The sequence below is a fragment of the Lethenteron reissneri genome, chromosome 49 (assembly GCF_015708825.2).
Source record: "Lethenteron reissneri isolate LAM-NWPU_2019-01 chromosome 49, ASM1570882v1, whole genome shotgun sequence".
Classification (NCBI taxonomy): Eukaryota; Metazoa; Chordata; class Hyperoartia; order Petromyzontiformes; family Petromyzontidae; genus Lethenteron; species Lethenteron reissneri.
This window is the reverse complement of record NC_083827.1, coordinates 5,250,157-5,276,625: the sequence shown is the minus strand read 5'-3', so window position 1 is coordinate 5,276,625 and position 26,469 is coordinate 5,250,157. Positions and strand designations below refer to the sequence as shown.

Below are 26,469 nucleotides of genomic sequence, written 5' to 3'. Positions count from 1 at the left end.
GAATTGCAAAGCAACAACGCAAAAAAGAACGACAGCGCGCGCGAGAGAGCGCGCGAGAGAGAGCGAGAGAGAGAGGAGGAGGAGAGTGCGGGGCTTAGCGTGGGTGCATCGAAGGTTTGAGCTTGTGTTAGCAACGGCGGTGGACCTGCGTGTGTGTGTTTTTTCCGAGGAGGAGGAGAGGGGGGTGGTGGTGGAGGAGGAAAACGTGGTGGTGGGGGGGCATAGGAGAGAAAGAGATAGAGAGAGAGAGAGGCACACACAGAGAGAGAGAGACGCGAATATTCATTGAGTACTGCACACGCCGTAAGGATAAGGGGAAGGCATTGCCTTTTGCTCCTTATTGATTCGGCAATCATAACAATTGTCTAATCACCGCTGTCCATACATTGCCAGTCGCACTATTTATTCATAGTTAGCAGTGTTCGCGCTTGAATAATAATACAACGATCAGTGAACGGAGCGGACGAAGCGACATCCACGAGAATATCAACATCATCAGCAGCAGCATCAGCAGCATCATCATCATCAGCAGCAGCATCATCATCATCAGCAGCAGCAGAATCGTCATCATCATCAGCAGCAGCAGCATCATCAGCAGTAGCAGCATCATCATCATCAGCGGCAACTCTTTTTTTTAAACCATCCCAGCCAGCAATGTCCTTTTCTCAAATAACGTGTCAATACATCCCAGTAGGATCATCGGTCTCGGCACAAACTGGTGGATCTTTGTTCGTTGATCGACTGTCATCCCAAAACGCGGCATCATCAATCTCATCATCATCAGCAGCAGCAGCAGCGGCGGCGGCATCAGCAGCTTCTTCATCATCATCATCAGCAGCAGCAGCAGCGGCGACGTCGTCGTCATCATCATCATCATCCGCAGCAGCAGCGGCAGCAGCAGCGGCGGCAGCGGTGTCATCATCCCAGCAGGCAGGAGGATCGCAGTGCCGGGAGTTTCAAATGAATTCATCGGCAGCTGCCGCGGCTGTGCTGGGGTTGTACGGCTCCCCGTACGCGGCGCAGGCGTACGGGGCCTTCCTGCCGTACACGGCGGCCGAACTCAGCGTCTTCTCGCAGTTGGTGAGTTGCACGTGTGAGCGAGTGAGTGCTGCGCGCGTCTGTCAGCCTGTGTCTGTTGTGCGTGTGTGTGGGGAGCGGTGGTGTAGCGGTTAGCGCGCTGCACTACAAACCCGGCGACACCGGGTTCGATTCCTGCGCTCACGGCCAACACCAGTGACGATTTGTCTGAACCCGTCCTGGGCCTCCCCTAGGTCGACTCAGCCTCAAGTGAGTACCTGGTGCGGTGTGTAAACATCGTAAACTAGGGAGACAAAGGCGGCCGGGCGTGGTGCTGGCCACCCACCCCCTCGTGTGCCGTTTCGGCCTTCATAGGTGTTCGCTAACAGCACTTGCCCTTACAGTCTGTTAAGGCTATACGGGGGATCTTTGTCTTTGCGTGTCTGTGTGTCACCGTAGTAGTGTCGTGGTTAGCCGCCGCACTGCGCCACGAACCCGGCGACTCGAGTTCGATTCCCGCTCACGGCGAATACCAGCGACGAATATCTGGACCGCTCCTGGGCCTGCCCTAGGTTGACTCAGCCTCGAATTGAGCAACCTGGTGCGATGTGTAAGCATCGCCACTCGGAAGACAAAGGCGGGCGGGCGTGGTGTTGACCACCCCACCCATTCGTGTGCCGTGTCGGCCTTCATAGGTGCTCGCTAACAGCACTTGCCCCAACAATCTGTTCAGGCTATACGGAGGATCTTTGTTTGTGTTGTCCGCGTGCGGACGTGCGGATGTGCGAATCGTTGGTGTGGTGGTGAGCGCACTGCGCTACGGACGCGGCCTCTCCCGAGTTCAATTCCCGCTGGTTGCGGTCTGTGAAACATCGCCAACGGGGAGACAAAGGCGGCCGGGCGTGGTGCTGGCTACTCACCGCCTCGTGTGTCACAGCTGGCGGCCTTCGTAGGCGCTGCTCGCTAACAGCACTTGCCCCCTAGAGTCTGCTAAGGCTACACGGGGGACCTTTGGATGATGTAAGAGTGGATGGAGGGTAGCGAAAAATATTCGAACCGGTCCTGGGCCTTCTCGCTCTACGCCTAGGACGTCTAAGCATCGGCACTTGGGGAGACAAAGGCGGCCGAGCGCGGTGTTGGACAAACCACACCAGCTCGTGTATTCGTAGGCGCTCGCTAGCAGCAACTTGCCCCAAACGGCCACTTGAGATCCATTACGGGGCAACTTTGCCTCTTTGTCCGTGTGTAGCTTCGTGCGGTCATCTCGTCCACAGTTTGGCTCGTGGAGCGGTGAGCGCGCTGCGTTTCGACACGAGTTCGACTCCGGCTCGCGGACCAACGGCAGTCAAGTTATGAATGTGGCCGAAGCGGTCCCACTCGGGCGACTAAATAGTTGCCTCTGGCAGAGCGTGTGCAAGTGCCGGGCACGCTGGGGAGACAAAGGCGGTCGGGCGTGGTGCTGGCCACAAGACCCCGCCGTGCCAGCCTCAATAGGTGCTCGCTAACAGCACTATTTGGCTTTGTTTGTGTAGTGCGTGGGTGATATGTGTACGTGTGTGTGTGTGGTGGTGTACAGGTGTGTATATATAAACACACACATACATACACATCTACGTGTGTGTGGTACAAACACATAATCTATACAGCTGTGTGTGCGTTGTGAGCAAAACACATTCATATATCGATGTGTGTGTATTATTTTGTGTTTGTGCATATGTGGTGTTCGCTAGCAGCACTTGCCCCAACAGTCTGTTAAGGCTACACGGAGGATCTTTGTCTTTGCGTATGTGTGGTGTGTACAGTGTTGTACATATATATTAACAAAGTGCACACGTGTACGATGATAAGAATACGTGCAATATATGTCCTACCTCTAATAATACACAAACTACTCTACGTAAAAACGCGTGTACAAACTACTAACTATATACATATTCTATATCAGGAACTTGCGCTAAAGTTTTACGACAGTTAATTAACTGACTACATATATATACTATAGACAAACATCTACACAAAAATATTCTCTGTTCACGTATTACATTGACTATTTATACACGCATCTACTAAATAGAAATGTGTGTAAACGATAGGTGTATTACGTAGAGTAGCTATGCATTCGTATATTAAATGTTTCACGTATTTGTCGAATTGCACAATATACTAGCTTGCTGCAGACGCATATACGATACTTAATAAATGTGCACGCATACACCTCCACGTGCAGCGACTAACTCGACACGTACACAAACATGCAGTTTAAATTATACCACACAGGCACACACGTTTTAATGGTACCGCAAAAGACTCACAGTTTGATTTGGCCAACATTAGGCCCGCTGCTTTTATTAATTCGCCCGTTAATAAAAAAGAAACGAAAACTCTGCAAAGTGCACATGAACTGATCACTCGGCATGTGCGAGGTTGTGCACACAGAGTCACTGTGTACGGGGGCATAGACGCAGGGAAGAACAGGAGATCTTGAGTGAGTATGTGAGTGAGTATGTGAGTGAGTATGTGAGTGAGTGAGTAAGTGAGTAGGTGAGTGAGTGGGTAGGTGAGTGAGTATGGGAGTGAGTAGGTAGGTAGGTGAGTGGGCGAGTGAGTGAGTGGGTAAGTGAGTGAGTAAGTGAGTAGGTGAGTGAGTGAGTGGGTAAGTGAGTAGGTGGGTAAGTGAGTAGGTGAGTGAGTGGGTAGGTGAGTATGTGAGTGAGTAGGTAGGTGAGTGAGTGGGTAGGTGAGTGAGTGGGTAGGTGAGTGAGTGAGTAAGTAAGTAGGTGAGTGAGTGGGTAGGTGAGTGGGTAGGTGGGTGAGTAGGTAGGTGAGTGGGTAGATGAGTGAGTATGTGAGTGAGTAGGTAGGTAAGTGAGTAGGTAGGTGAGTGAGTTGGTAAGTGAGTGAGTGGGTAGGTGAGTAGGTGAGTGGGTAGGTGAGTGACGAGGTGAATGAGTGAGTAGGTGAGTGGCGAGGTGAGTGAGCGGGTAGGTGAGTAGGTGAGTGAGTGGGTAGGTAAGTAGGTGAGTGAGTGGGTAGGTGAGTGACGAGGTGAATGAGTGAGTAGGTGAGTGGCTAGGTGAGTAAGCGGGTAGGTGAGGGTCGGTGAGTAGCAGGGTGACACTCTATACACACAGAGCGACAGTACAGTAACGTTATGCGTATATTCGATAAACAAAGTTTTTCAAAGTCTTTCAACATTATTTTACACTCAAAAATAAAGTAAAGTAATGAATAAATACACTGACATTTATGAATAATATATTCGTCTATTTACAGGTCTATATAAATTTATATAACATTAAATTTTTTTATTTACGTAAGATTTTTTTATGTTACATTAAAACTACGCGGTACGAAATATAACGTTATTTTCAGGAGGAAATTGTCTTTGTTGACGTAGCGAATGGCGCGCGTCACGATGCGTGCATAGGATGGCGTGATAACTTACGAAGGCTGGGAACGCATCCTCGCAGCACGCGTGTTATAAGTTGTTCAACGTACGACGTTTCGATATACGTGCGAACGAAGGCTGGGGAAACGCACCGGCTTGTGGACACCCTGAAGCAAATATGAACGGAGTGGAACCAGATTGTAACTGGACGTGTGTGGGAGAAAACAATTCTTGGAAGCTTTTCGGATACCTCACGTATTGATGCGTATTCTGATTGTGACGTTCTGACAACAACGCAATGGAATGACGTGATCCCAGCGAAGTGAGACTTCACTGAGTTGGCACCCGAGTACACACAGACAAAGATCCCCCGTGTAGCCTTCACAGACTGTTGGGGCAAGTGCTGTTAGCGAGCATCTATTAAGGCCAGTGTATGCTCACACACACACTCGCTCACGTAGTTAAATTCTACGCGAATGTCCTTGTACACCCATAAACAAAATTCAAATACACACGCTGCACTAAAAACACACACGCACACAAAAACATATTACGCACCAATAAACTATTTTTTATAATGAATATATTGTTTTAAAAGTGACGCAACTCTCTATAAAAACTAATTTACGTGTGTCGTTCACTGACGGCAGATCGTGCGACGTTGAATAATTTAACGCTCAGTAAAATAAAACAATATATATACACACACAGACGGCGATCCATTTACAGATACCCCACAGATACTGTTCTTGCACTCACTTTCCCGAGCCACCACACGTCTCCCGCCAACATCTAGGCCACTCGCTGGACAATTTTTGCGCCCTCCGCTCTGCAAAGAGACACGAGACAATCGCCGCCTTCCCCAGACGACGTTCAATCCGCTCAGAGGAGACGAAGCAAAAGATGTGGCAATTTGGCGGTGGGGTATCTGTAAATGGATCGGCCTGTCCCAGTTTTCAGTTGTCGATAAAAATAAAGGAATGCGGACGTTCGATTGAATCGTTGAACACGTAGCGGCAGGCTTTCGCGGCCAATATCATCCATAATAGAGGGGTTTGTTTTGGGTCAGGTCGCGTAAATGTATAAATGTGTCGTGGAAACCCGCCACCACCCGACACAGCCAACTCTGGCTGTCGCCTGATGAAGCTAGTTGTAATTAGTGGCGAAACGTCGTTACTCAGATTGTAAATGTTGTGGCTTTGCTCTCCAACAAACCAGTGTGCTGTACTAGTACACTACACTATACACAACACAATAGACTACACTATACACTACACTACTATACACAATACACTACTATACACTACACTATACACTACACAATACACTACACAATACACTACACAATACACTACACTACTATACTATACACTACACTACTATACACTACACTATACACTACACTATACACTAGTGCTGTACTAGTATACTACACTATACACTACACTACTATACACTACACTACTATACACTACACTACTATACACTACACTATACACTACTATACACTACATGCTAGTGCTGTACTAGTGACGAATTGGCCACCTTCTGTTTACGTGACAACCCTTACTAGTTGGCTGTGTCGGGTGGTGGAGGGTTTAACGACACATTTATATATCTACGCGATCTAACCCAAAAAAACACCCCTACTATGGACGATTTAATCGTCATCGCGGCCACGGCGGATACGGTGGCGACAAACGCGCGCGGCGTTTGGAGGGGAAATCGCATTTCTTCCGAGATAGCCAATGCACCACTAAGTAGTGTCCTCGCCCGAAACGTCACACTGCTGTACGTACGCACGTACGGAGCTGATGTGAAGGAGCTGCTGGGTTTAGGGGGTGGACGAATTGACCATACTTCACCACGCGAGCCATTGGCGGGGCGGTGGAGGCTGCGGGGAGCTTAGACGCGGAAGCATAGAAGACACAGTACAACGAAAAATTCGGCACGCACGGTCGCCTATGAAGGGAAATTGGTGTATATCCATGCGCCAGGAGGGTTAGTAGTGCCGTTGGTGAGTTGGTGAGTGAGGAGGCGAGTTAGTGAGTGAGTAGGTGAGTGAGTGGGCGAGTAGGTGAGTGAGGTGATTGAATAAGTGAGTGAGTAGGTAAGTGAGTAGGTGAATGAGTGGGTATATTAGTAGGCGAGTGAGGAGGTGAGTGGGTGAGTGAGTAGGTGAGCGAGTGAGTGAGGAGATGAGTTAGTGGGTGAGTGAGTAGGTGAGTGAGTGAGTGAGTAGGTGACTGAGTGGGTGAGTGAGTCGGTGAGTAAGTAGGTGAGCGAGTGATTAGGTGGGTGAGTAAGTAGGTGAGTGAATAAGTGAATAAGTGAGTAGGTGAGTGAGGAGATGAGTGAGTAGGTGAGGGAGTAGGTGAGTGAATGACTGAGTAGGTGAGTGAGGAAATAAATGCGTAGGTGCGTGAGTGAGTGAGTAGGTGACTGAAGAAGTTAGTAGGTGAGTGAGCGGATGAGTGAGTGAGGAGGTGAGTGAGTAGGTGAGTGGGTAGGTGAGTCAGGCTCGCTTGCAATCAGCGCACCGTCGACACGGAGCGAGGCACACGTGGGGTAGAGGACGTGACGCGCTCGGGCTAAACGGCGTCACTCGAGCTGTCCGGAAAGCTCGCTACGGCTCCATATGTGGGAGGGGAGGGGGTGATGATGGTCGATAAATTAATAACTATTTATATTTTATTTGACCAGGTAAGGCCCACTGAGCTATATATATAAAAAATAACTATCTTTTTTTTTTAGCAATCTGGCCACAAATGAGAGCTCAACGAAGTGACGTATTGTCATCGTGTGGGCATTTATAGCAGGCCGGTAGCCAAACGAACTAAACGGGCGACGGCGAAACTCGATGTGGAGGGGGGAGGGAGCCGGATGACTCCAGTGTCCACGGAGAGAGACACGCACAGCAGGCGCGAGGGTCGGCATCGAACCCACGACCTCCTGTGTACCAGGCGAGGGAGTTAACATCTCCTAGCCACCGTGATGATGATGATGAGAGAGAGACACGCAAACTTCAAATACACAGCAGCAGGCGTCAGGGTCGGCATCGAACCCACGACTTCCTGTGTACCAGGCGAGGGAGTTAACATCTCCTAGCCACTGGCTGATGGTCGAGGATGATGGTGTAAGCGGCGGGCGATAGATGGAACGCGTCTGAGAGTTCGTCCACGGAAGGGAGATGGAGCGACCAATATTCCGTTCCTGGACGTGTCGAGGCAGATTATGAATTGCATGGCGGGTAGCGGAAGGAGGGGTGACCTTCATCCAGCAGTGGATGGACCATAGCTGATGATGATGATGATGCGATATAAACAAGACAAAATTTAACCCGTACCCGAATAGCCTTCAAACAGACTGTTGGGGCAAGTGCTGTTCGCGAGCACTTGTGAAGGCCGGCACTTTGACACACGAGGGTTATGGATGGTCGCCACCACGCCCGGCCGCCTTTGTCTCTCCCAGTGGCGACGTTTCGCAACACCCATCAGCACGTACTCGTTCAAGGCTGAGTCGACCTAGGGGTGAGGCCCGGGACGGGTTCAGATGTAAACGTTGTACATAAACGCACTCGCTGGACGTGAAACACGCTGAGCGAGAGAGAGAGAGAGATCGCTGTGGTTAGCAGGGAATGGATTTGAGACAGCAACATAAAAAAACACTGAAAATATTTTACTGATGTGATCATAGACGCGGCCGTGTGGGGTGGTGGGGGGGAGAATACGTAATATTTGATTATTTAACGTGTATTTTTTTTATTGCATGTGTTTAAATGTGAATGTTAGCAACAGTTAACTATTTTTTTTTACCCACGTCTACTCTTACTAATTGTCTCAATGGCAGTGCGGTGTCATTATCGCGCAGTGGAATTCGGTTATTGTTTATCAGTGAGCAAACAGATATGGACGTGGTATATATATATATATGTGTGTGTATTTCTAATATCAACAACCACAAAAAAAAAATAACGAACGTGGATTGACCAACGTTCCGGGCACCGGCCTTTACACACGCGCGCGCGTAACGTGGAATTGCCACTCTTCACTTGCGTGTGCAAACATCGCGATGAGTGGTGGCGCAGCGGTTAGCGCACGCGGCCACGGCGATTGACGCCTTCACCGGTAGCCTTCCTCCCTCACAAAATCCGCATTGACCAGCGCGGTGAAGTATGGTCATTAACACCCCCCACTCTCCTCCCCCCCACTCTCCCACCCTCCCCCCCCCCATAATTGACACGGCAATGAGAGGCCTTCATCCAGCAGTGGATTTATAAAAACTTTCGGTGTTTTTTTTCAATTGATTATCCCCGTGTACATTGTTATAATATATGAATACAGGTTTTGCGCGTGTAAACAAAAACAATGTTGATAGTATTAGTGGAAATAATTGAATAATAATACTGCCGTTGTATTAATTCCAGCTGCACACATATACACATACTAATACATAGTTGAACTCGACATTTACATTGGTGTAACATTGTAGTCTTCAGTTTTTATTTTTTAAAAGTCGTGTTGCTTATGTATATACACGTAGACAAATTGTTTAAATTAAGTAAAAGCCTCCTTTCCGAGAAATGTTATGTTATTGCTGTGTGTGTGTATATATATTCTAGATTTGAAGTTTTCGTGACTGCAAGAATTCATACTCTTTGGTTCTTTCGGTAAAGTCACGTAGGTGAAAAATTAAAATAAAGTGTGTATATATATTTATGATATCAACGTGCACCTAGCCTGGCACAAGCGCCGTGGTGACGTCACCGCCGCTTAGTGGCGAATGGCGGCTGTTGTTGTTGTTGTTTTTTGATGTGACAAAAAAATATCCCTGCCTCATGCTGTAGCTATATGAGGTTTTAAATTAGAGTTCATATTAGGCTATAATAATGTGGAATACATGTTCATTGGTTTATATGGCCGAGATCAAATTTCCCATAAAGTGTAAAGGATTTCAACCCACTGAACTAGACGTGGTTATGTATATAGATACACGTATACTGTAACCACCCGTTCTGCATTGCTTATGTTTCGTTAAAACCATATATGGATAGATGTTCGTGGAACAGCGATTAAACGCACAGCTATTACATTATCCGCATACGTAAATAATTGATTGTAGATACGAGTAATGTTTGGTGGACACAATTGGGGATGCCTTCATCCAGCAGTGGATAAAGAATGGGCCGTGGTAATTCCTGTACGTGATCATCTGCTATTGACACATACCAGCCTATAGCACCGTTAGGCGTATAATGATCACGTACCATGTTGTATATGGTTACAATTATCTACTGTAGATACATTTATAATCATGCTGTATAGTCAAATGCATAGCATGATACTTTATTTCGCAAATAAGTTTTGCTGGCTGGCTGGAGGGATGGACGAACGTCCACCTCCAAAGGATATGCTGCTTATTGTTATATAACTAAAAGTATCTACAGTGGCATTGCGAATCTACTGCTGGATGAAGGCCTTCTCTCGCCGTGCGGGTCGTGATACGCGTGTTGTTTTGTTTATAGTTTGACCATACTTCACCACGCTGGGCAATGCGCCTTCGTGAAGCGCTGCAAGAAACGTCACTCGTCATGATCGCGAATCTAACATCTCACGTCGCCTCGTGGTCACACAGATATAGCGTCGCGAACAACAACAACAACATCAACAACAACAACAACCATCGTGTTACTCTGGCTCATCAGCAAGCGACTCGTGGATGGGGTTTCGTTCATTGTGGCTCTCATCAGCAGAGTCCGCGCGGCGGCATGTCAGGATCACAGTGAAGGGGTGGAGGCGGGTTTCGATGTTGGTAAGAGCACTCCACACAAACTGTGGGACCCCATTCGACTAGGTATGATGATATACAGAGACTGACCCATCTCGCGAGACGATACCATGCGTCCGTAATTCACAAGCGATCGCAATCGGTTGCTTAAAACTCGGTTGCGCGCAGTTGCTCGACTCGATTTTTGCGTGCGAACCGATTGGCTTCTACAGCGGCCGTCTCTGCAACCAAGTCGCGTGCAACTTGCGCAACCAGTTGCTCGCAGTGGATCGGATCGGAGCGATGTTTTATTTTTATTAGTATTATTGTTGTTGTTGTTGATGAAGATAAACAGTTTGCAGAACGTAGGCCCAGAGCGCCCCAGCAACAAAGAGCACCTTCAAAGTTGTAATCGTATCAAGACCTGAATGATTCTAGTTCGTAGCGACATCTTGAGAAGACAGAGAGGGGGGCGTGTGTGTGTGTGAGATGATGATAAGGAGCGGTAGTGTCGTGGGTTAGCGCACTGCGCTACGAACACCCCACCACCCACCACCCTACCTACCTCCACCAAGTTCGATTCCCGCTCACGACCGAAATAATGAACAGTGGCGAGTAATATTTGTAGCGGGCCCGGGCCTCGCTTAGGTCGACTCAGCCTTAAATGAGTGCCCGACGCGGTGTGTAACGCATTAGCGCTGGGAAGACAAAGGCGGCCGGGCGTCGTGTTATTCACCGACACGCCGGGCTTACATAAATAGGTGCTCGCTCACAGCACTTGCCCCAACAGTCTGTTAAGGCTATAAGGGGGATTTTCGTCTTTGTCGAGCGATGTGTGTGTGTGTGTTGCGTGTGTGACATGTGTAGATGCCAGCTATCGGCACTCGCCGCTCCCCCAACAGCCTGTGAAGGCTGTGTTACAGCTGTCGGAGGGGGATGTTTGTCCTCCTCTGTGTGTCGCGCTTTTGGGGCCGAGTGCCGTTCCGATAGACCGTCTGTTGCCGCCCGCCAGAAGCAACCGGTTTGCCGCGAGCAAAGTTGCTCGCAGCAAAGTTGCCCGCAACAAGCAGGGCTCGCAGAGAAAGGGTCCTGCCGTGCGTGCAGGCTACGATGCGCTTGTCCGGTCTTCCGCTCTGGAAATCGCGCAAGTTTAATCAGCGCCCGAACCGCGACCGCTTTGTCCACATCTCAGCGAGCTGTTGCACAACTTGGGGAATCGATTCAACTCCTTTGGAATCTAACGTGTTGCGCGACCACGCGTTGACAACAGAGGCCGCGGTTCCAAACACGTCTGGGAAGATTTTAAAGTCGAAGTCGAGTCTGTGTCTCCTGCGAGCAACCGGTTGATTCAGTTGCACGCGAGACGAGTCGCATGCAACTTGCCGAGGTGTAAACCCACGAACTTATTCTGCTGGGAAGAAGAAAAAAAACCACTGAAAACGAAATACGACAAGAAGGCTGACACGTGGAATGTACGTACATATTATGATGATATACTTTACATTTTTGGGTGGTAAAACAAATACGTTATTGTTACGTATTTGTATCATTCATTCGGGAGGGGGGCATGTATAGTATCGTTGCCACGCCATTTGTGGCGGTTGAGAGTCTGGTCTGGTGTTGTTTGAAACCCCAAAGCACCTTTTGGCTCACGTTGTTTTAAAATCTGTTGCTGCTGATGATGATGATGATGACGATCATCATCACCGCCATCGTCACGTCACATCAACGGTGGTGTCTGTGATGGCGACATTTTGTCTGTGGGACATTTCTAATAATCCGATTTATCATCATTCAAAATGTGTAGATATATATGCATCACATATATATACAAAACAATTGTGTATATATGTGTATACGCGTTGGGGATTGTAAACGTCGATAGCATACACAACACACTCGCACATGTATGCAAATATATTTTATTACTCACGATTGTAACGTGAACTAACTAACCCCAAACGCTTTAATATATTAATAGATCACGGATACATGTTTTCAGCAACAGCATCAGCAGCATCAACAGGAGCAATCAACACCGTCGTGATCAGTACGAGCAGTACCCATCATCATCAGCAGCAGCATCATTATATCCATCATCAACACGAGTTCTCATGGCAACCATCATCATCATCTGCGCCGGAGTAAAATGCGTGGTGGCCCGGTATGGGAATCCAACTCAAAAAATCTCTACTCGATACATCGGGTCTACAGTGTGTTTTGGCGACACTGCGTTGCGATCACCAAACTATCTGAGTTCGATTCTCGCTCACGGCTAACATCAGTTTGCGAGTGATACCTGAAACGGGCCTGCCTGGATCACCCTCATTCCCCGCTACCTGCCCGTAACGACCAGAGTGGTGAAGTATGGTCGAACAATGATTCCCCCGTGACCAACACGGCGTGGTAGGAGAGCCGATGGTTATTGTATTGATTTTACCACGGTACTGATGAACACAAATATATGAACGTAATTTAGTCAAATTTTATTAACTTCAGATCAGTATGCCTTACGCGCGTGTATTTTAGACTTAAATAATATCACTCTTTCGGTGAAACTTCCTAAACATCGTTTTTATAAAAACGACCAATTCATACGGTTACATGCAAATCGTGTGTTTTGTATGATGATGACGATGATCTGTCCCGGAAACGTTTTAAAAACTAACAAAAAACATTATTTCCAAATAATTTCCAATAATGTTTTGTTCTTTTTTGTTGGAATTCCGAAAGAGTTGAACGGCTGAAACATTGATTCGGTTCCGTTCGCGGCACGCAGATCGAACGGACGAACACGCAAAATGATAACGACACGAGGCCCATCGCCTGTGAACCGAGTAACTCGCCTCTAGTGGAGTGTGACGCTAAAGCCGACGCAAAGCGAGCAAAAAGCTCTGTTGACAGCGCTTTGTTAATAAGCGCAACACATTGTGTGCGGTAGTGTAGCGGTGAGCGCGCTGCACTACGAACTTGGCGACCCGGGTTCGATTCCCGCTCACGGCAAACACCAGTGACGATTATCTGAACCGGTCCTGGGCCTCCTCTAGGTCGGCTCAGCCACAAATGACTACCTGGTGCGTGGTGTAAACATCGCCGCTAGGGAGACAAAGGCGGCCGGGCGTGGTGCTGGCCACCCACCTCCTCGTGTACCGTTCCGGCCTTCATAGGTGCTCGATAACAGCACTTGCCCCTACAGTCTGTTAAGGCTATACGGGGGATCTTTATCTTTGTATATATATGTAAATGGTGCCGACGTTTTTGGTTAGTGCCTATAATTCTGAGCGATTCAGAACCACGCCCGGCCGCCTTTGTCTTTCTTTCACCCCACCCCTCGCCCCTCCCCGTGCTATACATTTCCATCGTGTGGATACTCGAAACGCGTGACGTTGATTCTAAATGCGGAGGGAAACATCGGAGGACCCGGAGAAAAACCCACGCGACCACGTGGAGAGAGAGACACCGCAAACTCCAAATATACAGCAGCAACAGGCGTCAGGGTCGGGATCGAACCACGACCTCCTATATACCAGGCAAGGTCGTTAACATCTCCTAGCCACCGTGATGATGATGATGTGAGAGAGAGAGAGACACCGCAAACTACAAATATACAGCAGCAGACGTCAGGGTCTGGATCGAATCCACGACCTCCTGTATACCAGGCGAGGTAGTGAACATCTCCTAGCCACCGTGATGATGATTAGAGAGACACCGCAAACTCCAAATATACAGCAGCAGACGTCACGGTGTGGTACGAGTTCACGACCTCCTGTATACCAGGCGAGGTAGTTAACATCTCCTAGCCACGGTGATGATGATGACGATGAGAGAGACACCGCAAACTCCAAATATACAGCAGCAGACGTCAGGGTCTGGATCGAACCCACGACCTCCTGTGTACCAGGCGAGGTCGTTAACATCTCGTCGCGCTGTTAAGCTAATCACCGCGCCACCGCTCCCCTAATGCACACACGCACGCACACTCAGTACATGAAGGTGGGGAGGGGGACGCAGCGTTAAGTAACAATAACAATTTAAATGGGCAATTTGACCCCATTAGCGGACTATTAGCGTGGCCAGAGCAAACGAAAGGGGCGACTCGAACTCGGCACGCACCACCCAACGATTCGTCTGTGACGTGAAACGAAGAAGCATCGTCGTCATAATCATCATCATCGTCCTCGTCGTAGACGGACATGATCTATCCACTGCTAGACGATGGCCTCCCCCAACAAAGAGGTCCCTTGCCGTCTCACACGATCCCTGCGGATGCAACGAATCCGCCCAGCAGTCGCGCACGTGCTGATTCCATCGCTCCATCTCTCACGGTGTACATGCGCGGACGCTGTCTGTCTCGCTGTCTCTCTGTCTCTCGCTTTCTCTCTGTCTCTCTTTCTGTCTCTCTCTCTATGTCTCTCTGTCTGTCTCTCTCTCTGTCTCTCTGTCTCGCTGTCTCTCACTGTCTCTCATTGTCCCTGTCTCTCTCTGTCTCTCTGTCTTTCTCGCTGTCTCTCTGTCTCTCGCTGTGTCTCTCTGTCTCTCTCTCTCGCTGTCTCTCACTGTCTTTGTCTCTCTGTCTCTCTCGCTGTCTCTGTCTCTCTGTCTCTCTCTCTCGCTGTCTCTCACTGTCTCTGTCTCTCTCGCTGTCTCTGTCTCTCTGTCTCTCTCTTTCGGATGCGTTCCACTCCTCGTCTAATCGAGGGCGACCGATCAACTTGCGCCTTGGTCTAAGTGCAGTCGTGTATTATATACTGTACCTATAGTCCGCACCGTCAACAACATACGCAGCAAAGTAAGGCATCAAAATATATATATTTAATAAAAATATAAAATCAAAACAAATCGATTATGGAACTGTTAAGGGATGGGTAACGTGACGGGACAATTCGGCTTTGGCACGTCACGGCTAACGGGATGGATGATGGCGCCGGTGTTCGAGACTAACGACAGAGCGCAAACCCAAGGAGGGAGCAGCAGCAACAACAACAACAACAAACAACAACAAACAACAACAGAAACACGCTGTTGCTGCGGAGATGGAGCAACAGATCGCCACGACTTCAGTCGGACGCTGAATGAATCGATCGCTAGAGCGCGTGGGAGGCGAGCAGACAGCTTGGAGGATAGATAGAGAGACAGATGGACACTCATCCAGCAGTGGATAAATCATGACTGGTGGTGATGATGATGATGATCACGAAAGCCCGTGGCGGGTTTTTCGTCCGCTTTCAATCGGCTTCATCGTCACACTCCACCGGAGACGATTTTCTTGCTTGTTACCGACACAAACGAGCGCTGTGCACGTGCAAGCACCCCTCGTGTGCCGCGTCGGCACATTCACAAGTTGCCGCTGCTGCTGCTCGCTTACAGCACTTGCCCCCACCAAAAAAAGTCTGTCGAGGCTACACGGGGGATCTTTGTCTTTGCGAGAGAGAGAGAGAGGAGTGTTGGGCGGGAGACTTCGAGCTGTGATGTGGGACTTGAGGCTGAGCGCTGCCCCCTATCGAGCGGCAACGGATAAACTTCGCAGCCGGAGACTTTTTTGGGGACGCAAATTCGGAATGCGAGAGCCTCGATGGCATCGCTACCAGGGGGTTGGTGGATTGTCCCAGCCTCCGTCGAGAAGAGAACTAGAATTTACACGTGGCGCGATGGTTCTTGTCTGTGTGCGCGTGTGTGGTGCGTGGGGAGCGGTAGTGTAGCGGTTAGTGCTACGCTGCGCTACGAACCTGGCGACCCGGGTTCGATTCCCGCTCACGGCCAACACCGGTGACTATTTTTTTGCACCGGTCCTGGGCCTCCCCTAGGTCGACTCAGCCTCAAATGAGTACCTGGTGCGATGTCGCCACCAGGGAGACAAAGGCGGCCGGGCGTGGTGTTGGCCACCCACCCCCTCGTGTGTCGTTCCTGTCCTCCATAGGTGCTGCTACTCACTAAAAGCAACTTGCCCCAACAGTCTGTTACAGGCGAAACAAAAAAAAGTGGGGTAATGTAACATCATGAAAAAGGGCCATTGTCTAAAACGTCACCTTTTATTTTTTTATTTCGGGTTATTGACGCATGCGTTTAGTTTTATCCATAAAACGGAACGCGTGCTTTGACCAATAACAAAAAAGAAATTGCAACTAAATATATAGTTCAACATTTGTACGGCACATCACGCGGTTATATCTTCGCGAGCACAGAGTGGCTGCCCTTGGAGATGGAGCGATGAAACCGGCACGCGCGACGGATCGTTGAATCACGAAACGTTGTAAGGGGGGGGGGGTGATGGTGGCGACTTGGGGGGAGAGGGGCAGGGTGATTGAGGAATTCATTCAGCAGTAGATAGACCATGGCTGGATGATTCACTAGGATTGCCCAACTGAGGTCATTTTTTTTTATTGGTCTCGCCACTTGAACCGGTAACCGTGGAAGCGAATCGCTCCTCGCTTTGCCACGCTAATTGATCAAAGCGCGTCGTCTGCTGATATCAAAGAATGACGTTAAAGACTTCAGAAGTATGTTTGTTGTTGTTGTTATTCGCTCGCGTAGGGCATTATGGTCCTGCGATCGCGTTTCAGTGCGTTAAGCTGTGCGGATTTGGTTCAATGAAGGCCGTCGTACTTTAAAGAGGTGATGGATTCCAATGGTCCCACGTTTGGTTAAATCAAGGATGGTATTGAGGCGAATGTGCCCTCGTGATGATGACAATGACGATGATGTTGGTGTCTCTTACATCGATGAGGATGATTATGATGTTAACGATGATACCACGAATGAAGATGAAGACGATGACGATGATGATGCCACTCATGATGATACTGATGCTGCGATAAATGAGGACGTTGATGAATCAATAGATCACTGTTGATTATGGTGGTGATACATTCCTAGATCAATTATGATAATGATGCTAATTACGATGATGATGATGATGATGATAATCATGTTGACAATTTTTAAAAACGCCAATTATTTACGAGAATCATTATGCCATCAACGATACTAATGACGACACCAATCATAACAATTACGAATACATCAATTATATTGATGACACCGATGTCATCAATTATAATATTGAGACCAATTATAATAATGATGATGATGATGCCGCAAATTCTAATATTGACACCAATTACCATCATCACCATCATGGTGCTTCTGACATCACCAATTACAATGACGATGATGCCATCAATGTCAATATTGACACCAATTACGATCGTAATAATATTGATAATGATAGTGATGCTGGCCATCAATAGCAATCAATGATGAATAATATCGATAACACGGCACCACCTTGCTGTTCTTTCCCGTCTCTATCGCTCTCCCTCCCTCTCTCTTTCTCTCCCTCCGATCCAAGGGCTCTCATTACGAGATCAAGGACAGCCCAGGATTACAGCACTCCTCCTTCCCATACCCAACAGCCGCCTACTACAGTCCCTACGGCGGCTTCCAGTACACGGACCCATCCCGTCCCAAGAACGCGACCCGCGAGAGCACGGCAACGCTCAAGGCGTGGCTCAACGAGCATCGCAAGAACCCGTACCCCACCAAGGGCGAGAAGATCATGCTGGCCATCATCACCAAGATGACGCTGACGCAGGTCTCCACGTGGTTCGCCAACGCTCGCCGGCGTCTCAAGAAGGAGAACAAGGTGACGTGGGCGCCGCGGAGCCGTAGCGACGAAGAGGGGCACTCGTGCGGCAGCGACGCCGAGGTGGACAGGAAGGAGGACGACGAGGAGGAGGAGGACGAGGAGGACGAGGCGGTGGGCGAGGAGGAGGCGGAAGAGGACGATGACGACGACGACGAAGAGATCGACTTGGAGAACATCGACATTGAGAAGTGCGAGGAGGAGGAGGACAGTGGAGACTTGAGCAGAGATGATCGCGACGGAGCGATGGAGGCCGAACTGAAGATGCGGGAGGCGGTCAAGGGACAGACTGCGCCCGGCATGAGAACGTCCCCAACGAGCTGTCTCTCCTCTGAGGCTCCGACCGCGTCCAAGCCCGGCTCTCCTACCCTGGTGGTCATGAGTCAAGGGGCACCTCAACTGCTTCGACACCACCACCATCACCAGCAGCAGCAGCATCATCAGCAAAAGAATCCCAACGTTCAGCAGCAGCAGCAGCAGCAAGGTCATCGTGAGAGCCAGCCTGACCCGGTGGGTCCCGCTCGGCCAAAAATCTGGTCGCTTGCCGAAACTGCCACCTCCCCGGATAGCCCGCGACGGTCTCCCAGCAGCGTCACGCAGCACACGTGCGGCCAGATCGGCGGCCCCTCGGCCTATCTCTACAGTCCAGCGGCGGCAGCAGCCATCCTTTGTAGCAAACTTCACCAGCAAAGTCCCCAGCACAACCACCACCAGCACCAGCAGCAGAATGGGCTTCACCACCACCACCACCACAACAACCACAACAACCACCACCATCAAACTCAACACCACCACCACCACCAAGGCCATCAGCAGCAGCAGCACCATCAGCAGCAGCAGAGTTTCCTGTTGAGGCAAGCTGAATTTTTGGGCATTGCGAGTCAGCGAGGTGGCACGGGAGTGGTCGCAGCGGCGGCGGCGGCGGCGGGGTTTGTCGGCGTGGGTGTCAACGCGACGAGCAGCGTCTACCAGACGCCCAGCAACAGCCTCCAGTTGACCAGGGCTGCCCAAGGTGAGATTGATCACACGGCCGAGGCACGGTTTGTCTTTGGACATCTTACGAGAAAAATAAAAAAAAACTCACAGAGCTGCATTAGCTCATCTGGATTCCCTCCACTGTAATCAATATTCTGGTGCAGATTTTTGTTTTCTCACTGTCGTTGCTTGCGTGGCTCTGAGCTGTGTTTGTTCGATTGTCCGACGTTTTGTGCCACCACCTCTCGCGGGAGCTTCTCCGAAACGTTGAATGATTTTTTTCTTCCGTTCCCGAAAAATGCTTTCCGGCACGTGGTGCGAAACGTCGGACAATCGCGGTGGGAAGCACGCGGCGCGAGGCGGAAATGAATGCAAGCCGTAAACACCCCGAGGGATGTTTGCATGTGTGTGTGTGTGTTGGACTTCTTTCGCACCGTATGTAGCCAACCGTGCTAATCAGAGTTGCCGTAGGAAGGAAAACAAACGCAACACAAAAAAAGCAGTTCTAAAGAAATGAGGTTTCAACCGAGACGATGATTATTTATAAGCGGAATAGCTCCCAGTGGGTTCCTCATATCGGAAGGAAGAGCGTTCCAGACGGCCACAGGAGCGGCCCATCTTAGAACGGGCTCGTGGCTGCCGACGATGTCGCAAGATAGCTGGGACAGAAGTTTGTGGAGTTTGTGGTTTAAATTGGTTTGAACACTTGCAAGTATAACAAACAGTGATGATACATATGAAATAATAATTATAAAGGACGACAAATGCTTAATTCCACGTGTGTTTAAAGTAGCATAATTTACAGACAGTTATTGATAAAAAAGCTGGATGAAGACCTCCCCATGGCCGTGTCAGTGGCATGAGTTGTTTGTCCATACCTCACCACGCCGGTTGGCACGCGTTGGTAAGGTGGGGGGGGGGGGAGTACAACCAACAGTGGCTGTCCTATGGATATGATGCAGCCTCACCATAGAAATGTGCAATTTCCTATAGTGTCTAGATAGGATAACAGCATTTTAAACAGACTTAAAGCAAAAGGTAAAAACACGTATTTCCAGGATAAGTTTACATACAGCCTTGCGTTTGATGATATTAAACAAAGACACTGATTAAAAATAAACGTTTTCAAATAAATGTAAAGATTCAGAGTATATCCTTGGCGTGCCCGTACGATTAATCTCCATCATCGCCGAACCTCTCCGACTGAGCTGCTGATCACAAAACAACTCAGTTCGACTCTGGTTAGCGGTCAATGCGTAGGCTATTACCAAAATATCCCGTGCACTATGGAGGGCAGTAAATACCTTCTCGCGAACCTCAGGGTCTCTCCAACAATCAGTTGCCCATCGAGAGCCAGAAACCAAAATCCTATTGCCCAAAATATAAACGAAACTATTCTACATTTTTTTTCTCTAGATTTGAAGCTTTCGTGACTGCAAGGATTCATACTCTTAGGTTTTTTCGGTAAAGTCACGTAGGTAAAAAATGTAATTACAATTAATAAAAGTAATAATAGAAATAAAATTAAATAATAAATCACCGACGTTTCGGAGGCAACACAAGTCTCCGTCATCAGGTGGGACCTTCACAACTAGATTTACTGTATCAAGTTTTTTTTTTACTTTCATTGATAAAAAAAAAATTACCTACGTGACTTTACCGAAAAAACCTAAGAGTATGTATTCTACATTTTACCTGGTAGCTCAACGAAATGGGCTTATCATCACTTGAAATGTCACAGCAGTCGAATGCTCTAAACTCGTGTTTCTAAACGTGGATAGAAAACACCGGAAGACCTGGAGAGAAAAACATTTAATGTAGTAGTTTTCATTTATTTTATTTTGTCACCTGCGTGACTTCACCGAAAAAAACAAAGAGTATGAATTCCTTGCAGTCACGAAAGCTTCAAATCTAGAATTAAATCCGAACGCCACCACGGGGAAGAGACAGAGAGACATGCAACCATCCCCCCCTCTACCCCCACCGCCAAAAATACAGGAATCGTCAGGGTCTGGATCGTACACCAGAACGGAGTGTAGTTGACATATTCTTAGGTTTTTTCGGTAAAGTCACGTAGGTAAAAACATTAAAAAGTAAAATAAAATAAAAATCACGACGTTTCGGAGGCAACACAAGCTTCCGTCTTCAGGTGGTACCGTCACAGCCACGACAGCTGTATCAAGTAAATGAGAGATTGCAGGAGCTACCACTCCGTTTATATAATGGTTAGAGAAGGTAGTTGACATCTTGCCATCGTGTTGCCTCCAATCCACGACGGGGACTGAGCGCGTGCAAGACGGGGCGTGATTCGCTGCTACGATGCGATCTTGTGCGTGCTGCTTTATTAATGTTCATTGCGTCACTCTTAACGAGAGTTTAGCATCGTGTGGAGAGGTCACGAGAGATGTAGGAGAGGTCCCAGCAGAACCGACAGTGAAGGAGGCAATCGAACACACAGTCGCAACCTCCCGGCCACTTTCTCGCAAGTCCCACAGAACCTACGACACCTGGCAAGCCTCTGGGCTGTTGGATCGCGCGTACGCGTGATATACGAACACGGTGGGGGGGGGGGGGGCTTAGGCCTCTCGCTTTGCTCTTTCTTTCGAGATGCGACCGACTTCGGCCGCGTTCGGAGCGATTATTGGCATCGGCTTTGTGTCATTGGTAGCAGCGTTAAACGTTGGCTCCACATTAAATTGGAATACCCTCGTTATTCTTCTTGGTTCTTTCGGTAAAGTCACGTAGAAGGGAAGTAATAAAATTATAAAAATAAAACACAATAAAAGGATTCTCACGACGTTTCGGCCACAACGCAAGCAGCCGTCCTCAGGTGATAACCAGGTCCGTCGAGGCGACAGACTCTGTCGCCTCGACGGACCTGGTTTTCATTTTATTTTATTGTGTTTTATTTTTATTATTTTATTACTTCCCTTCTACGTGACTTTACCGAAAGAACCAAGAAGATGAATCCCTGCAGTCACGAAAGCTTTAAATCGAAACTCTCGTTATTATTATGCTTCAACAATCGACGCAAATTTTAATTGTATAACGTTGATTTCAGATTGTAAAAGTGGTTTTTATTTTTAAAAATCAATAAACAGCTCAATGGAAAGTTATAATAAATAGGCACGCGTCTACTGCTCGGAAGCGATTCGTCCGCTTTTTTTTGGCTTCGGCGTCACACTCCGCGGGAGGCGAATTACTCGGTTCACCGATTACGATGACGACGTTGACGATGTGGAACTTCAGGCTGAGTCCCGCCCTCTGTGAGTGAAACCAAATCAACCTCCGTTCAGTCGTTTCATGCCAGGACCCAGTTTTATAAGTGAAATTAGATCGTCATGTTCCGTTTGTGTCATCGAAAGCATCGGCTGGGCTAACTAAATCTAAAGCTTAGCTCTTTAGCCTTTGCAGAACATCATTGTCCATTTACATCAATTGTTTCTTATGCGAAAACACAATACGTGTTAAGATATGTACTGTGACAATGCACGCGGTTTCGTGTGTGTGTGTGCGCATAGACTAGATCATATCTGAATCGATCCTTCCCTATGTCGACTCAGCCTCAAACGAGTAACCTGGTGCGGTGTGTAAATATCACAACGAGAGAGAAAGAGAGACAAAGGCGGTCGGGCGCTGGTGCTGAACCACCCACCCCCTCGTGTGCTGTGCCGACCTTCATAGGTGCTGCTCGCTAACAGCACTTGCCCCAACAGTCTGCTGACGCTACACGGGGCATCTTTGTAATTGTCTGTATACTCTATATCATACCGATAGAGAGAGAACGTCGAGTGAGAGATGGAGCGATGCTAGGTGGATCGTTACATCGAATGATCATGCGAGGTGGCTTGGTGAGCCCATCGTCATGCCAGCAGCGGATTGACCGTGGCTGATGATGATGATGATTCTAGTTTAAGTTACTCATGGCAAGCGGTACATCGGATTGTTTGATTTTAATAATTAACCGTGACGCGTATTTTTGTTTTGTTTCATATAAAGAATCGCTGACCAGCCCTTCAACGATGAAAACCGCGTTCCAGCCGGTGCACAGACGGTAAGCACCAATTTATTTCGAAATTTATTTCTGAATTATTCAGCTTTGTAATAACGTACGTGGTGTCCATTCGTTTACAATGGGAGAGGGGGAGGGGGGGGAGAGCGGTGGCGCAATGGTTAGCCTAACGAGGCGGCAGCTCTTCATGCGGCCACCTGAGTTCGATTCCAGTCCAAGGCTAACGAGATGTGCAGACATCGGGTCGTGGGCATCTCCCCTCCCACTTTCGCCAACCCCCTGGCGCCCTAAGCGGCGAGCTCGAAGTGCTGTCGAACAACTCGCAATACAAATTCATCCAGCAGTGGATTGACAAAAGGAGTCTAGATTCCTACCGTTGCTACTATACGCAGAAGGATTATATCAGTCATGCTATACGGCATAGCATAACTGCGGGGGGGGGGGGGGGGTGAACACGCGTCCTTAATATTGGTACAATATTCAGTACTTCTTGGTTCTTTCGGTAAAGTCACGTAGAATGGAAATAATAAAATAATAAAAATAAAACATAATGAAATAGTTCTCACGACGTTTCGGCCACAACGCAAGCAGCCGTCGTCAGGTGGAGAACGGGTGTGTCGAGAAGACAGACTCTGTCTTCTATTTTATTATGTTTAATTTTAACTATTTTATTATTTGCATTCTACGTGACTTTACCGAAAGAACCAAGAAGATGAATCCCTGCAGTCACGAAAGCTTTAAATCGAAATTTTCAGTACATTGCTGTACTTTATTAATTGCATGTACACCAACATGCAATGAAGATGCAGCTGCTACTGGGGGTGCCCCTTTGAAATGAGTCGAGATTAAGATCGAGATTTATATTTATTTATTTCACTTTACGCTTTGTAACCACCGCATCAAGCACTTGTTTAAGGCGGAGTCGACCTAGGAGAGGACCCAGCAGCGTTGCAGATAATCGGCATCTCGTACTGGTCGCAAGCGCCAATCGAGCTCAGGATCTAAGCACAGTGCGCTTACCCCTACACCATCGCTCCCCGCACGTATATATAACAAGGACAAAGATGCCCCGTATAGCCTTAACATACTTTTGGGGCAAGTGCTGTTAGCGAGCAGCACCTACAAAGGCCGGCACGACACACGAGGGGGTGTGTGAAGAACACCACGTCCGACCGCCATTGTCTCCCTAGTGGCGATGTTTACACATCGCACCAGATACTCATTTGAGGCTGAGTCGATCTAGGGAAGGCCCAGGACCGTTTCAGATAATCGTCACTTGTGTTGACCGTGAGCGTGAATCGAACTCGGGTCGCCGGTATTGTAACGCAGCGCGCTACCCGCTACACTAAACACACACACACACAAGTGCATGCTGCGTTTAAATTTGCAATGAATATTTTCCTTGGCCAGTCAACCCCCAGGAGGGGAGGGAGGAAGGGGCTGGGGGGAGTGCGAGGTGGGTTGTGGGTATTTTTCCGGAACTCAGCCCCTGGACAGCTCCGGTTAAACGTGTCATTGTGAAATAATTAACGCGCATTCTCTTTGTGTTTGCTTTGTCTTGTGTGTGTGTGTGTGTATTTTCTTTATCTTCGCAGAACTCACACTGAGTTGGATGCGTCCGTAGGACTGCCAGCGTTGTCGTCAGCCTGAAAACAAACATCAGAAATTCAAAATGGAAAGCATCCACACTCACACACACACGCGCGCGCGCACGCACACGAGAAGCAACATTTATAAAGGCACAGTGATATAAGAATAACAACATCAACACCGCAATACAGTAATACCCCGATGGCCGCGTCTCCCTTCTACGTCGTTTAGTAATTACGTCGTCACATTATTAACACCGCCACCCTCAACCCCCCCACACTTACGTCGCTGACGGCATCGTCGTCCATCCGCTCGCGTTATCTATCGCCTTTCAGCCCCTTCGCCTCCACCACCCTCCCACTACCACGACTACTACCCTGTAAAATCGCTTCGATTTAACGTCGTTTCGATATGCGTCGTCGTCGCACATTTTCGGGAACGCATCCCCGACGTAAACCGAGGTATTACTGTACCAGTTAATGGGGGGGATAATTCAACTCGACAAACAGCGGTCTACAATTGTGTGAGCGTGTGTGTGTGTGTCTTTTGAGGTTGGTAAATATGTACATTTGTTTGCTGTGTGTAATATCGGGGAATGTAGTAGCTATTGATTGATAACGACGACGATGATGATAATGCCCTACTGTTTAATGATTTGTAATTTAAATGATAATAAATAATGATATTGTAGTCCTGGATTTATTTTAAAATGTGATCTGATTTCTCGATTTCCGATCCATCGGTTGACAATTATTGCTCTCACTGGTATTGTTACGATGGTTGTTTCTTTTTTCGCCCTGTCTGTATATAACGGTTTATAAATATATACACATATACATAGGTCACTAAAACTGTACATATTGACGCGGTGGACAATATTGTGGATGAAAATTGCCCTATATTTTTTTTAAATAAATTTAACTGACGACTTTAGACGCACGCGATCATGGAGAGGCTTTGTCAACGTCAGCGCCGCGTGACGTCATTGCGTTTTGTGTTCATGTTGTGATTTGTGTGTTTTGTTTTATACTTTCAAAAAAATGGTATCGAGAGACAGAGCACGAATCTCCAATAACGATATACGGACGTTCCAGACACGTTCATTATATTCGTGCAACTACGGACCGTATCGCACCTTTGTCTCCGGAAGTCCCTCTCGTAGTGGCGAGCGGCATGACGTCGCCACTGCCACCCATCGAATGAAACAAAGATCCCCCGTGTAGCCTTCAACATACTGTTGGAGCAAGTGCTGTGAGCGATTTTGCACGGGGGGGGGTAGTGGCCAACACCACCCCTGCACGTCCGCCTTTGTCTCCCAAGTGGCGATGTTTACTACACCCCACAAGGTAATCGTTTTAAGGCTGAGTCGACCTAGGGGAGGCCCAGGAGCGGGTTAAGAGCATCGTCGTCACTGGTGTCGGTGGTGGCCGTGAGCGGGACTCGAACTCAGGTTCGAAGCGCAGTGCTCTAAACAGCTACGCTACCGCTCCCCGTATCTCTGCAATCACACGCAGACTCTGTCTCTCTGTGTCTCTCTCTCTCTCTTCCTCCGTAACTTTCGAGACATCCTGGGACTCTGCGTGATGATGATGGTCACTCACGCCCCCTACAGGACACCTTCGAATCCCAACTTATCCTCCTCGCGTTCTTCGTAACCTCGGCTACTTTTTTGCCTTCGGGGTCTCGGGAGTGCATGAGCGAGACAACAATCGGTCTGGCCCTTGTGAGCAGCGTGCAGGCGGTGCAACTACGTGCGCTCCCACGGACCGGTGGCGGTCGGCGGGTGCGGAGGGGTGGTGGAAGGGAGGGAGGGGGGGCATTTCATTTCTTAAACGAGGCCCCGTTGCCAGCGGGATCTGCAACAACAACAAGTGCGATTTAAAGCTTTCGTGACTGCAGGGATTCATCTTCTTGGTTCTTTCGGTAAAGTCACGTAGAATAGAAATAATATAATAATAAAAATAAAACGTCGTGAGAATTATTTTATTATGTTTTATTTTTATTATTTTATTATTTCCCTTCGACGTGACTTTACCGAAAGAACCAAGAAGAACAACAAGAGCCATTTGTTTTTCGAAT

At 48.4% G+C, this 26,469-nt stretch overlaps 1 protein-coding gene across 1 annotated transcript; it reads left to right on the top strand.

Moving 5' to 3' along the window:
- Positions 1 to 203: 203 nt before the first annotated feature.
- Positions 204 to 25,322, top strand: LOC133354790 (iroquois-class homeodomain protein IRX-3-like). Its single transcript, XM_061571909.1, has 4 exons — positions 204 to 1,080; positions 17,520 to 18,825; positions 22,788 to 22,842; positions 24,396 to 25,322. Exons 1-4 carry the CDS (start codon positions 655 to 657, stop codon positions 24,448 to 24,450), a joined length of 1,842 nt encoding a protein of 613 aa, XP_061427893.1. The 5' UTR covers positions 204 to 654; the 3' UTR covers positions 24,451 to 25,322.
- The last annotated feature ends 1,147 nt before the right edge of the window (positions 25,323 to 26,469 follow it).